At 41.7% G+C, this 15,776-nt stretch overlaps 1 protein-coding gene across 10 annotated transcripts in view; it reads left to right on the plus strand.

Moving 5' to 3' along the window:
* The window catches only part of St7 (suppression of tumorigenicity 7), a 238,527-nt gene that overhangs the window by 185,853 nt on the left and 36,898 nt on the right, over positions 1-15,776 (plus strand). For all 10 annotated transcript variants that reach the window (XM_059257399.1, XM_059257400.1, XM_059257401.1 and 7 more), the window contains one exon: positions 15,512-15,584. In XM_059257399.1, the coding sequence (XP_059113382.1) occupies positions 15,512-15,584 (73 nt within the window). The remainder of the gene's footprint in view (positions 1-15,511; positions 15,585-15,776) is intronic.

Raw genomic sequence — 15,776 nt, forward strand, 5'->3', positions numbered from 1 at the left:
AAAGAGTCTCACTGGTGGCAGGACACATAGTTTGCCGAGCTGTCTCCTTAGAGGCTTTGAGTTCAGCAGTTGTCGATAGAGTGCAGATGACCTAACCCCACTGAACTCTGAGGGGAGTGTTGGTGCCGACTTGCCTTAGGCTTGTGTCGTTTACAGTAGACACATAATGAAGTGGCTGCTGAAGTCACTCTTCTTGAGGGTGAGCTGCAGACACTTAAGACTGTGGGGAAACATGTCTCCTGTTCTTTATCCCATCCCATGGCATGGTCCTTTCAAGTTCATCCCTAATGCTTTGTTTGGAGACGCAAAGGATCTTGACTGAGCTGCGGGCCCATTATCTGGCCCTATACAAGGAAGTGAGTGCTTTGGAGCTCTTGGAGTAGACAGCTTATGGGGCATCCTGGGTTTTGCCCTGGTTCAAGTTCAGTCATTCTTATCTAAGTTGCTAGAGACAGCACTTTGAATTGTAGCCCTCCATCCCTTTCACAGAGTCACACCCAAAACAACAGGATTATGTTATCTCCCCAAGTTGGAATGTTCTGGTTGGGTGGCTGTTTCTGGGAGGGTTTATGGGTACAGCAGTCCTTCTTTATTGTTTGTTAAGTGGCTAAGTTTTATAAGTCGTGTTCTGGGAAGCGATATGAAGGGATTAGTGATGCTTTTCTGACCTTTGCAAAGAGGATTTAGAAAAATGGCAAGAATGGGGAGGAAAAAAACCCAAGAAATAACATGCTTTGGAAAGAAGAGGAGAACAAAATGTATTCACCCTTGCCTCATTCTTCTTTACTATTACAAAAAGAAAAAGACAGTTTGGCTTTGAAAGTTTTGAGTTTGAAAATCCTTGATATTCACAAATTCTTCTTACAGTGGATCCTTTGGAAACTGTGTTTTCTAGGATTACAGAATAATTGGTCATACTTCCTTGTGATCTGCATTCTAATTTTGATTTTGTCACTGAGATAACAGCTCATGCTTTGTTACTCGAAACATTTGTCTCAAGTGCTGTCTTGTCGTTTCTGAGGAGTTTTCGTTCTCTTCAGTTTTCAGTTTATTAACCATCACAATGCCCTTCACACAATGACTAGCAGCAGGTTCTTATAATATGTTGGTGTCAGACATTGTCTAAGCTTTATATATGATTTCGTATTTAGCAAGCACTGTTGTTAGCTTCATTTAGGGTTGTGCTGTGTCTAGGAAGTATCTTGTTCATAAGAATCCCCCTAAAACTTCAAAGTAAAGTCATATAGATATAAGAAAAAAGAGATCAATTGTGAAAAGTCATTGCTTAAAATGGTGTGAATGTTATAAGAAAGAGAAAGTCAGTGATAAACACCATGGGTGTCCACTCCATAGTTCCTGTTATTTTTTATTACCCTACCATTCTTCAAATATGTTATACACATTAGATATACCCTCACAGTAACCCTCAAAGGAGATAGTTACACCATTTCAGCAGATGTAGAAACTGAGGTTTTGTGAATTTAGGTAACTTGCAAGATCACACATTCTTAGACAACTGTGGAGCTGGGATTCAAATCCAATTCAAATTGAAATTCAAAAGACAGGGACAGCTCTAAACTCATGTATTTTTCTGTAAATGTGAGTCTTGCTACATTGATGAAGTCTGCTTTTTGTACAAAGGTATAAAATATGTAGGCTGGGGCCAGTGGTGCAGAGTTTCAGTGATGCTAAATGGCCTTTTAATCATTCTTTAAGAAATAGGTATATCTATATTTGCTTGCCTTTCTGATGCTATCTTCAAAATATGGCTTTCTATCTTCAATCTGTTTAATTTGTCACTAAAAGGATTTTACGTATAACATTAATTTAATTTGAAATTTGTCATATTTTTCCAGCCATGTATTTGTTATACATGGAGTATTTTCACTATTATGAAGTCATTAGAAATTCTTTTAGAAGTCATTGTGAAAGCTACTGCAACCTTTGGATCATCTTTCAAGGAAGTTTGTAGACCACCTAGGTTGAAAACTTTAATCTCAAAGCTTGAGATGGTAGTGTGGAAAAGGATGCATGCATGTTGTTCATTATAATCTGGGCATTTCAATTTTAGAAGACTCTCACAGCACCAATGAATGTGCCTGTGCTGACTACACAGTGCATTTAGATCTGCTGGTTTTAGTTAACGATCCCAGGGGATTCCAAAAGGCATCATGGGTGGAGTGCTTAAACTTCTAAGTGTCCATTCCTTATATGGAAATGGAATTCAGGCCCAGAAGGTTCAGTAGCTTGTTCAAGTTAGCACAGCAGGTGACTTTCTGTGAGAGTTAAAGAAGTACAGCTCATCTCGGTATTGAGAGCTGTGGAGCCCAGAGTAGGATTGGAGAGACTGTTTGTTAGTGGTTCTACAGAGCCCACTTGCTGCTCCTCACTTTCCCAAACTTGATCAACCTCATAGGAATAGAAAGCTGTGTATAAAATAGCAGCTTAAGTATGAGGAAAAGAGCCTGTTCCTCCACAAAGCCAGTGTATGGCCTATTATGGAAATTAATTATAGAGATAATAGAACATAGGTAGAGACATGTGATTATGAAAACAGAATTGCTTAGGTTCACCTACAAATAATTCTTAAGCTTTTGGAAAGCTATAAGCAGAAACATTATCGATTTTGACTCCTGATACAAGACAAAGTGTTCCTATGGATTCAGTATGAATTACTTTTCTCACTGGTATGAGGAAACTATCTGCCAGAGGCAGCTTGAGGGAGAAGGGATTCCTTTTGGCTCACAGCTTCGGTCTGCCGTGTGGGGAAGGTGTGGTACTGCTGCTCAGTCCATGGAGGTGCAGCTTGCTGCTGCCACTTCTTGCATCTTGGGGGATCAAGAAGCAGAACATTTGGACTGAAAGTGGGGCTGGACTACAAGGGGCAGAGGACCACAATGGGTGGTCTATGTCTGGCAAGTAGGCTGTATGCGCTAAAGGTTCTAAAACCTCCCCCAACAACACTAGCTAGACACTGAAGACACATGAGCTTGCGGGGGGTGGGGGTGGGGCATTTCACAGTCAAAGCAAAATGGAGTGCTAACCCTCCAGCCTTATAGCAGTGTGTATGAATGGAAACACAGACCCAAGCTCTTTTAGATATGTACACTATTACCTCTTTAGTGGTGGCCCTAAATTTAGGGGCATAAACTTCCCTATAAGGAGAAGCTAGTCTTTTTTATAGTCAAAAATGTATAAATGAAGCAATTACATCAGGACATTTTACTGATAACATTGAGCCCATGCTAAATTAGCATCATTGCCTGTCAGCTTGTAATTGACAAAGGTATATTCCGGAAGAGTACATGGTAATAACTAGAGGGAATACTTTCATCCCAACAGACTGAAAACAGAGCTCTAAAGAAAAGTCAGCAAACAAACCCTTTGCTTGTACTTTCGAAGTCAGGTTGTTCACTGTCCAACTCTTGTAACTAGCACACATTATGGGACCATTGTCAGTCACAGTTGCTGAGAAATGCTCACCGGAAATCCTGCCTTCGTGGTTCGTCTGTTTTCTGTTTGCCTTTTAAGAAAACAGGTGTTAGAGGTGTCAGAGGGCCAGTGAGTAAGATAGATAAGCATCATCATTGGATTGTTCAGACCTTGAAAACGGTGCATTGCAGTCAAACTGTAAACTTGAGGTTGATACAGCACACACACTCAACTTCTGAAATACTCACCACAGAGTTAGGCTGCTCCAGCAAATGAAGGTGGTTTGTCCCTTTTAGTGACTCTAAACCTGGTCAGCTCCATTTCCTGGACTAGCTACTAGGGAAAAGATCAAGTGTGTTAGGCAAGTGATTAAAGAGAATTTTGGTGTAAAGATGGGCCAATGAACCAATTCGCTCTTCAGACGTGAAGATAATCATCACCACTGATACCATGAGCTGTGGCTTCAGGTTTATCAGCATAAGTCACGGAGAGTGATAGGCCTGCTGAGCTTTGCACTAGGTACCCTCCTGATTTGGACACCAGAGGTAGGTCTGCCAAGAAGACCAGGCCTTTGAGATCACTTAGAACAAATGATGGACTGTCGGATGATGGGCTATGTATGCAGTAAGCATGAGTTCTGATAATGAATGTCATTTCAACAAGGATTGCATGCATGAAGAAATTCTGTCTCTGATGATGGAGCAGAGTGTTCATAAGTGCTTACATCTGTAATTCACACAGCTGGCACACTCACAAGCCCCCTAAATTTATGTTGGCTTTGGTAATCCTTACTGCCCAGTTATCATAATTTACCAAGGTAACATTCCTCCCCAGCCAGCCATTACCATCACTGAAACTGCCGTGTTCGGCTCCAAGGCACCAGCCACAGAAGGGCCCTTTGACAGAACTTCTAGGGTAATCCAGTCCAAAAGTTGCAAATCACATCTGGTGTTTGGCTTTGCAGCATAAGATGAATTTTTCTGGGTGTAGCTGAACGCATGTTCCCTGCTCTTCCCCCTGCCCAAAATTACTAAGGCCATGTAGAATTTCCCGATTGAATCATTGAAATCCCAGACGGCACATTTTTTGAGGTTTTTGTATATCAATCCTTTTTATTTCTTCAGTGAATTTTCCTCTTTGGTTGAAAGGGGACCTTGGATTAACTTTCTTGAAGGTGGGGCAAAAAGACCTCCCACTGCCTGGAACTAACAACAACAAGAATTTAAACACAGAATTCTACATTACTGTTGTTTCCATCATGTCATGAATAGGAATAAATGTAGGAAGTTTTCTGGGTCCATCTGCGTTGGTGATAGCATCATATTAATAGGACAGTAATGATGTTTTACAGTCCGCAGACGTTTCTGAAAGTGAAACAGGCAACCAGTTTTCTTCCTTTATTTTTCGTTTCTACTTATTGGTTCGGGGCTCCAGGAGAACCTGTGAGCACTACCTTTTGTTGGGTTAATGTGGACTTGAAGTGTGTCTCCAGAGGTGAGGTCAGTTTGTTGCCGGACAAGAAGAGGGACACGGGATTCCATATCTGAAATGCTTGGAGCCAGATGTGTTTTACGTTTGGAGGCTTTTATTTTGGAGTTCCCAATTTTTGCCTAATTGAGTGTTCCTAGTCGGAAAATGTATAAAATCCAAAGCCTTTTGAATTGTGCTGAAAAGTTTCGGACTTTGGAGCATAGATGTTCAACCTGTAGTTGGTACTGGATTGCAGAGAGTGGCTTAGGTTAACTTTTTCAAATTTTGTCAAAGATCTATTAAAACATGTTATGCAGAAGATACTTTTAGGTACATCTGGAATCAGGGATTAATGTGACTCATTCTGTGTCACTTTAGAAAGATGTTATGTAATATGTGTGTGTGTGTGTGTGTGTGTGTGTGTGTGTGTGTGTACAGAAATGATATATTTGATGAAGGTTAACCAGTACTTGGTACATTTATTTTAAACATACCACAGTGAGCTGTGTAGAGAAAGAGTGTCTTTGAGAACAAGCTCTGTGTCCTGTTTGTTTTGGGCCCCTGTATAATGGAGTAGACATTCAGAACATCTGTTGTTAGTGAGTGGATCGGAAATGGAGATGCCATTATGGGGTAGTGTCATTTGTAAGTCAGTCGGGGTTTATTTATCTGCTGGATGCTACCCTTCAAAGCTTTTTCGGACCATAGATATGAGTCTTGACCCCCACTTGACCTGTCTCATGCACAAGAACAGTAATGATCCATTAAACCACATCGTGATCATTATCATTGGTAGATGAACAAAAGAAAAAGAGATCAAAGTGATTGGCCTCTTAAATTGTTTTATCTTATCTGAAGTTTCGTTCCATGAATTCTTCTTCAAGATTATTGCATTGAGTTTTGCTCTCATGAGCCCTTTATAACTTTGGAAAATTAAAGAGTCGTTCTCCCTAAGATGACCTTCTTTCAGCAGCGTTCCAGTAAGAGGTCCACGAGCAGCCAGAAGAGGTGTGGTTTGCCTTCCTTGTTTCAGGATGAAGTTTCTTCTTCTCTTCATCCTGTTTCAGCCTTCACTGTTTTCTCCACCCTGCCCATGTTCTTTCCACTGCTGTTTCAAACAGACACCATGATAAGAGCCCTAGCCGCTGACATACATCCTGTTGGAACACTAGAGGCAAAGATAATTGCAAGACACACATCTTGGGAAATAAACCATTCATGGTTCCCTCTTAAAACTCTCATCAACACTGAGGACTTTGTCTTTCAAAAGCTAAATTGGATGTGGCTGTTGCCAAATTCATGGGTACATTAATTTCAATTTTATTCAGTAGACACTGACTACTGAGTATATTACAGACATTGATTTGCATTGAGGTCACAAAGAACTCAAGATCCACAGCATTTGCGTCCTACAGAACACCAACTGAAGTACATATGGGAAGAAACAGCGCCTGGAAGGGATACAGGCTGGAGTAGGAGCTTTTCACCTAAGATGGAAAGGCTACTTCACCCCGCAAGGCCTGGGGAGATCCTTCTTGGAGGAGGAGATGTGTGAACGGAAGTGGACAGTGAATGTGCTGACACAAAAGAGCATGTGCAAGCTGGGGGTGTGACCAGTAAGACTTGTGTGGGAAATCCCCCATTTTCTCCATTGCAGGGGGATGGACAAGGGGCATGGCCAATGGTAGAAGACACATGGCTGAACTGAACAGGGGACAGACCTGAGAGGCTTTGTGTCTGGCTGGGATTTTTTTCTAAAGGCCTTTGAGAGATATGGAGGCAATCTCAAAGGAAAACTTCCATCAGCCCTCAGAGTGGAAAGGATAATGGGCTCACACTTTGTCCTTGCTTGCCTTGAGGTGGTTGGGAAGGGAACATTGTGCCAGAGCTCTCAGACCTGAGAGTGAAATAGTCTGAAAGAAATGACTTGCTGACGCTGCAGTTGAACACCATTTGACAAGCAGCAATCTCGGTGTAGATATTCTTCTGTTTTCCAGATGAGCGAATCTTCCTATTGTAAGTCACAGCCACATTTGCCCTCTGCTGCTCTCCCAGCCTAGGGATCGAGGCTTATCAAAACAGATACAGCCTCAGATACTCTTCTAAGGAGTGTGCCTAAGACACAGGGAGGCTGCTTGGCCACACAGTCCATCAACATCTACCTGTTTTGCTGGGCTCTATGACAACATGAGGATAACCACTGGGGCAGGGTGGAAGGTACAGGTAACACGCCCGAAAGTCTGAACTTGTGACCGTGAAGCACATGATGTGAACGCATAGGTAGTTCTGTGAGTTCCGTCTGCTAAGAAAACCATCTGATAGACTACATAGGTAGTTCTGTGAGTTCCGTCTGCTAAGAAAACCATCTGATAGACTACATAGGTAGTTCTGTGAGTTCCGTCTGCTAAGGAAACCATCTGATAGACTACATAGGTAGTTCTGTGAGTTCTGTCTGCTAAGAAAACCATCTGATAGATTGGGGCCTTGCAGACACTCAAGTTACTGCTAAAGTAGTCAAAACACAGAAATGATATCCTGCTCAATCAAAAGGTAGGTTCTTAAATGGAGAAGCTTAAGCATTAAGTAAAAGAAAGGAGCATTAGGCATAGAAATGTCCCTTAAATGTAAAAGAAACAATAGCAAAAAGCCAAAGCCACATGCTTTTTCTTTAATTCAGAGGAAAGATAAATGTGGCCTCATGAATGGAGATCCATTGAACATAACTGACCTGGTGTTGATGGATTTAGGGGAGGGTATGTGGAACAATTTCTTTTACAGGAAAATATTTTAGAAAGTATAGTTGACTCTGAATGATGAAATTACAGTTACTTCCAGTGGAACAAAGGGCAAAGAGCTACAAATGATTAATGCATATGAAAAGATCAGAATGACGGGGCTGCAGAGAAGGCTCAGTGACTCGCTCAGTCCTCGCTTCTAGAACAGAAGAATCTGAGTTTGGATTCCAGCACCATGTAAAAAGCTAGTCCGTGCTATGGCGTCTGCACAGGGGGATCCATGGGATGTGATGGCCACTGAATCTCTGGATTTAGTGAGAGATCCCATCTCAACGGAATCAGGTGTACATTGATAAAAACAGTACTCACAGCATCTTTCTTTGGCCCCTGTGGATGCCCATTGGTGCACACACATATACCACACACACATGTGTCACACACACATACACAGAAAAAGAAAAGGAATGGAAACATCAGGATGACAAATAGCTAAATACCGACAAGTGAGGTAGGTTTATACCAGTGAGCTGCTGTTTAGAGTAGAGGAGATGTGAGGGAAGCAAAAGTCTGGGCATTTGAATGTGTAAAGCTGTGGTCTGTGCAAAACAGTGAATAAAGTATAAGATAATCTGAGAGGGAAATAAAGGAAATGACATGACTGGTAGTTTGGGACGGTGACAGAGACGTGTGCTACAAGGTGGATTTGGCCGATAATTAGATAGTAGCTCTCACGAATTTCTCTTAGCCAGCCTGCTGGCCTTTCTTTCTGCCTCCCTCTCCTCTCTTCCTTCCCTTTAGCTGTCTCTCTTTATTGGGTCTTAACTGTATATAGTTCAGGCTTGTCTTGACCTCGAGGTCCTCCTGCCTCAGCTTCCCACAGTACTGAGATTACAGTTGTAGGCCACTCTGCCTGTCCGGGCCTGTTTTCTTACAAAGAAAGGCACTTGGGCAGAAAGACCATAGCAGCCCTAGGCTGTTGTCTAGTTCTTTGCCTCTGTTTCGTGGCAGTACTGTTTGCAGCAGAACGTATCGTATTAATGTTAGTAAAATGTCAAAGCTACTCATTCTGTTTTCTATATCCTTTAATACTTTTTGGTCCTTTTCTAAGAATTACAGCAAATACATAGATCCCAGCAAAATTCTAAAAATCATAATTATGTGTTTTATGAGCATTTAGCAGAGATAGAGGTGACTGAAATTCCAGGATGTGTATACTAGAGAATTTGTAGCAAATAAACACAGATGAGATAGTGGCTGTGAAAATATTTATAGTATATACAATAGCATTTAAATGTTTATCTTATTAGATTAAGTGGCCAATTTCTTTCATGTTTCTGAGTTGGAGGGGTGCCATAGAACTGATTATTTCTTGAAACAAAACATTTGCTAATGTTTTAAATGCTATTCTTTTAGTGAACATAGAGCATCATGGCTGCATGTGCATTACTACAGACAGTTGAACATCATGGTGGTCCCTAGAAGCGTTGTCCCAGATTTCCTTCTTGGTATTGCTGGTGCCAGTTTTGCTGCTGTTGTCCTGTGGTTTTTGACGAGATTTTTCGTGTAGCCAGAATGACCTAGAACTCACAATCCTTCTGCCTCAGCCTCCAGAGTGCAAGGGTTGTAGGCCTGCACACTATACCCACCTGCCAATATGTTTACAATCGTCTTAGAGACAAGATGGTATAAAGATCACGTGAGATAATTTGTGTTCATTCCCGCTGTGATAGCAGCATATTTCTACATTCCATTTTTAACAGCTTCTGGTACATACTGTTACTCTGAAGGTTGGATAGTACCAAGGCCTTCCCCCTCGTAGGCCCTCCATAACCGCAGCAGTGGTGGGGGCGGTGGTGTGGAGGAAAAGGTGTGCTTATGCAATGCAGGCTGAGTAGAGCTGGGGTGGCAGCTTGGGTCAGAAGGATGACCTGGGAGCTGGACTGACCCACTGAGAGCAATAAAATCAATGCCACAGATTTAATAAGACTGAAATTTAATGGACTCACATGTGAAATCCTGCCTGGAGGTTTTCAAACTTCCAGAAAAATTTCATGGCCTCTGGACAAGAGGAAAAAAGCGAACTTTGGCTAAAACCAATCTGAAGAGCTTCTGGGGCTTTGTTGGGTTGACTTACACAATCACAAGAAGAATTGAGATCCCAGGTGCCCAGTGCTGGGCCTGGCCGGGGTTCCACCGTTAATGGTGGTGGCTCCCTGAAGCTCCTTCCTGGACAGGTTTGGGTGGCACTGTGAGGCTTGCTGCCGTTCTCAAGTCTCCCTTTAAAAACCACCATTGCTCAGGAACAAAACTCAGTAAAAGTTCTGTCAGTTGAGAAACTAGAGGCTTTTACCCTGGAAAACTGGAATAAATGAGACATTTTAACCGCTTAATGTCTGCAGGACTAACTTGGGAAATAGTGCAATGCTGTCTTGTCAGAGAAGGCAAAACTAGAGGATTTTAGGCTCAGAGAGAGAAAGTGGAGGTTGGAGCAAGTTATAGAAGGTCAATAAAATGTGAGGAAGATTGAATTGTGAAAAGAAGTGACTGACTTTGGATTGTCAGTTTTAACAAAATAAACTAGTGCTGAGATAGAAATTACACAGTCACATGCAGTCCTCACAGACAGGGCACGGCTTTTTACTTAGACGGCTACCTGTGTGACCTACCTAGGATGAAACCTAGAACTTCTTGTCATTTCTGAAAATTGCCTCATCCCTCTCCAGCCAGTAACTCCACTCCAGCCCTGAATAACCACTTCCTGTTCTCTGCCATCAGATAAGAATTTTGAAAGCTTTATGGATCCACTTGGACACATGTTTTTAGTACTGTTCAGTAAATTTAGATATCTACCTTTTAACCCAGCCATTTCAATTTCAGTCACACAACAGAAATGAGTGTTTTTAAAGTATACATGATAAACAAAGTAATGACATCCTTAATTATAGTGGGCTAAAGCTGGAAATCAACCTAAATATCCATTAATAAGAGAATAAGTATCTCGTGTATACACACAATGAGTAGTATTCAGCCATGAAGAGGAATGAATATTCTGTACTACTATCTGGATAGATTTCAGTAATGCTATGGGCTTCCATGGGTATGAAGTGCAAGACTGTAAGTTTTCATGAAGATTTGATGACAGTTTGATTTCACATATTAGCATACACGGGGAAATTTCTTCCCCTGTCAGGAAAGGACTTGTGTAAACACAAGTTGGAGACAAGTAGAAAAAAAAATAGACAAATACCAGCAGTTCAGATTGGCTCATGAGAAATATGCAGTTAGCATACCTTGTTTCTATAGAGATTGATGGGGTGAATTGTGTGGTTTTGTTTTTGAATTATAATACTGCGTGCGTGTGTGTGTGTGTGTGTGTGTGTGTGTGTGTGTGTGTGTGTGAGAGAGAGAGAGAGAGAGAGAGAGAGAGAGAGAGAGAGAGAGAGAGAGAGAGAGAGAAGAGGAGAGGAGAGGAGAGAATGTGTTTTTGGATTGAGCCCAGGGCCTTGTGCATGTTAACTGTATGATCTATCACTGAACTAACTAACTAACCCCAACCCAAATTCCAGTTCTCAAGAGGTTTTTAGGGTAATTATTGCTAAAGGCCACTTATAAAAGGCAGAAAGCCGCCATAGAGTTAGTCTGTCGTCACAAAACAAACTGAACACCCTACTTAGAGTTGTGTTTTATTCGCTTCTACAGAATACAGTTTCTGAGTATGTTCCCGACAGTATGTGTGAGCACACAGATACCTTGTTAGCCTCTGCTCAGAGCCTCTTATAATAACATTTCCATGACGAATCTGAGAGTCTCTTCCTTTATCTTGTCAAGTTATCCTCTTCTGCAGTGGCAAAGCATGAAATTACAGGGGCAGCAAAGCTGCAGACCATGTGCAGGAGGGCAGGGTGGGAGCAAGCACAAAAGGCCAGCCAGGGGCTTCTCTGTGGCTGTGAAGAGTTCTTTATCTTGGTGGGGTGGCAGTGTTACATGAGTCTAGATATGATAGATGCATGCTAAAACACACGTAAGAGGGTGAAATGGAGCAAAGTCTGTTCAAATGACTGTAGCAATGTCAGCTTAGTTTTTGGTGCATGGTACCATGGTTATATGAAATATAACAATTTGAGGAAGTTGAGTAAAGCATTCAAAGATCTTTGTACTTTTTCACATTTTACTATGCTCCTAAAGTTAGCAAAAATCACATTAAAATTTGTAATAGGCAGCAGTTACCAAGTCTCAGCTTGAGGGGGGGGGGGGCAAGAATCAAAGTAGCGACCAGAGTGCAAGAGGCCTGTAATAAATTAACCCCTTCTAGTTTCTTAAAATGAACTCAAAATACCAGCGTCTGCCTCTGATTTGAACGTTGCTTGCTGAAATACGTTAATGAAGTGATGTCTTGCAGCAGGTACAATGTAAAGGGAGCATTCAAGCTTTCACTGGCAGTTTGAGTATTGTGCATCTGCTAGATGTGCAGCTTGACAGTGCTTGAGGCCTCCATCTGTTGTCTGTCCCTCTGTCTGTCTGTCTGTGCCAGGCTCCACCAGTGTATTTGTTGATGAACCTGTTTTACACATTTTGACAACAGAATTCTCCCTCTATCGGCGTTCTTAACCTTTACAGTGTTAGTGTTTACGTAACAAGCTGTAGAAAGAGAGAAAAGCAGTGGGAACCACGGCCCGCCTGTCCCCCACAGTGACAGTGTAACACTGTTGAAGGTGTTTAGATGTCATGCAATCTTCCTATCTCTGCATATTAAATACTTCTTAAATTAGTAATGCATACCAGGTCAAGATTTCAAGGTCATCCTGGGCTATATGATGATTTTGAGGCCAGCCTGGGCTACATGAGACTGTAATTGAAACAAATGAATGAACAGGCATCTGTAGTATGGGTGGTGGTGGTGATGAAGTTTTGCTTGAATATGGTTTCTGAGATCTGGACTGCAAAGCCTTCTTTTCCTTTCAGTTCTGTGTTAGTATCGTTCCCAGCAAAGGTCTAGGAAAGGCTAGGTCTGTTTGTCCCACAACAGAGGCCAATAAGTCCAGAGATGATGCTGTGGCAGAAAGAACCTTATTATGATAAGCCAGCTCTCAGGAAGAGGCAGGGACCATCTTGTCTGGCTGGGCCAACTGCCTGGAGGCTTATGTGGGGCTGGTTACTATGGGAGATGGGTGATCACAGCTCTACACACCTCCTCACACGTAGAGGCACATGTCCACATATATCTGATTCTAATGGCCCAGTGAAGGGAGCTTTTCAGTTCTCCAGGTGTCGAGAGCTGAGGTCATTGTTGTTCCTCTCGGTTCCTGCCTCGCTGAGTTGTCCTGACACATTACACATGTACACAACAGACTGGGAGGACACATTGCACATGTACACAATAACACATTACACATGTACACAACAGACTGGGAGGACACATTGCACATGTACACAGTAACACATTGCACATATACACAGTAACACATTGCACATGCACACAATAACACATTACACTTGCACACAATAACACATTACACTTGCACACAATAACACATTGCAAATGTACACAGTAACACATTGCGCATGTACACAGTAACACATTGCACATGTACACAGTAACACATTGCACATGCACACAACAACACATCGCACATGTATACAATAACACATTACACATGCACACAGTAACACATTACACATGTATACAATAACACATTGCACACGTACACAGTAACACATTACCCTTGCACACAATAACACATTGCACATGTACACAATCACACATTGCACATATACACAGTAACACATTGCACATGCACACAATAACACATTACACTTGCACACAATAACACATTGCACATGTACACAGTAACACATTGCACATGTACACAGTAACACATTGCACATGTATACAATAACACATTGCACATGCACACAACAACACATTGCACATGTACACAGTAACACATTACACATGTACACAATAACACATTGCACATGTACACAGTAACACATTGCACATGCACACAGTAACACATTACACATGTATACAATAACACATTGCACATGTACACAGTAACACATTACCCTTGCACACAATAACACATTGCACATGTACACAATCACACATTGCACATGTACACAATCACACATTACACTTGCACACAATAACACATTGTACGTGTACACAATAACACTTGCACGTGTACACAATAACACATTGTACGTGTACACAATAACACATTGCACATGTACACAATAACATATTGCACATGTACACAGTAACACATTACACTTGCACACAATAACACATTGCACATGTATACAATAACACATTGCACATGCACACAATAATACATTACACATGTACACAATAACACATTACACGTGTACACAATAACACATTGCATATGTACACAATAACACATTACACAAGTATTTGTTGTGGCAGAGGAAACAATTTTCTTTCAAGGAATTACTTTCATCCCTTGATTGAGGTTCCTTTACGGTTTTCCTATGTAGTCCTTTCGAAGTTGCAAACAGGCCGGTGGAAAGATGTCTAGGGCCTTTCAGATATGGAGGGTGAATTTTGAGGCATATGGGGGAAAGCACAGTTGTAATTATCTTTAGTGGCCAAGCTTTCTTTCCAGCCCTGGTTTATGTTGAATTAAGAAAATATTTGGGGGACTGGCAGGATGACTCAGTAGGGAAGGGTGCTTGTTGCCAAGCCTGACTACTGAGGTTTGACCCCCACAACCTACATGGCTCAGTGAGAGAAAATGGACACCTACAAGTTGTCCTCTGACCTCCACACAGGTGCTGTGGCGTACACATACCTCTTCCAAATAAATTTTATTTGTTAAAAAGAGAGTATTTCTGTGTCCGAGTGAAAATCTGGTTCACAAGCGCTAGAGAAATACCAACTGTCCCATTTTGAAAGGACGGGCGTTCCAGTTTCCGTGACATACCCCCAGAGAGCACGTCCTTCTGTCAGTTGTACCTGTGTGTGTTTGTAAATCATCGAACAGCTCACAGCGGTCCATCCCTCCTCCATCTGTAGTTTTCTAGAAACGTCATCAAATTGTCTTGCTGTGTGACAAACTGGGCTTTAAGGAGATTGATCATGAATTTGAATGAGAAAACTTGGACACTTCAAAATGTTTGATGCGTGGACCCTTTACAAACTATATGTAGCCGAGCGGTGGTGGCACACGCCTTTAATCCCAGCACTCGGGAGGCAGAGCCAGGTGGATCTTTGTGAGTTCGAGGCCAGCCTGGTCTACAGAGTGAGTTCCAGGAAAGGCGCAAAGCTACACAGAGAAACCCTGTCTTGAAAAACAAAACAAAACAAAACAAAAAAACAAACAACCTATATGCATCAGAGAGATTTCTGTGTCTTCTTGACTCTGACTTTCGGATTTGTAAAAAGTACTGTTTAAAAATGTGTTTGAATTTCTGAAACTTAATATGAAGGAAACCTGTCTTATATTAATCTAACTAAAGAATACCTTGTTTAGCTCTGTGGGTATTTTAAACTCAGATTAATTTTTATAACTGACAAAAAGGTCCTATTTACATTTTATATCACAGGTATTTGTGTAATAGCTAAATTTATATATTTATATCAATTCTCTGCTTAAAATCAAGGTATAAGATGCGTATTTTAAAATAGAAGATGATTTCTAAAGACTGGGTCTGGTGAATTTTAAACATAAATTATTGACAAAGTAACACAGCATTTTGACACAGTAGGAAAGAGCTGGGGTTCTTGTGTAACAGCTTAAATATTCTTAATTTGTACTGTCTTGGGCTCTCATGGCTAATCTTGTGTTTTTGAAGCATTGGCCGTTTGATTGCATATTGACAGGAGTTCTTGCTCTCTTTCTCTTGGACAGACATAAGCTTACCAAAGTCAGCAACGATATGTTACACAGCCGCCCTGCTCAAAGCAAGAGCCGTGTCTGACAAGTAAGTGAGCTGTCGGGACGCTCCTGTCTCCCCATGCTGACCAGATGGAAGGAGACCGGTTGCCTTCTCCGGAAGCTTCTCTTGGTCCTTGTGACCCTGCTTAAAAGCATGCATTTCCCCAAGGCAGCTGATCTTCTGTTTTACTACTAGGAAGAGGAGGTGTCTGTCCCCACTTGTTGGAAGGGTGTGTGG

The sequence above is a fragment of the Peromyscus eremicus genome, chromosome 3, assembly GCF_949786415.1.
Source record: "Peromyscus eremicus chromosome 3, PerEre_H2_v1, whole genome shotgun sequence".
Lineage (NCBI taxonomy): Eukaryota > Metazoa > Chordata > Mammalia > Rodentia > Cricetidae > Peromyscus > Peromyscus eremicus.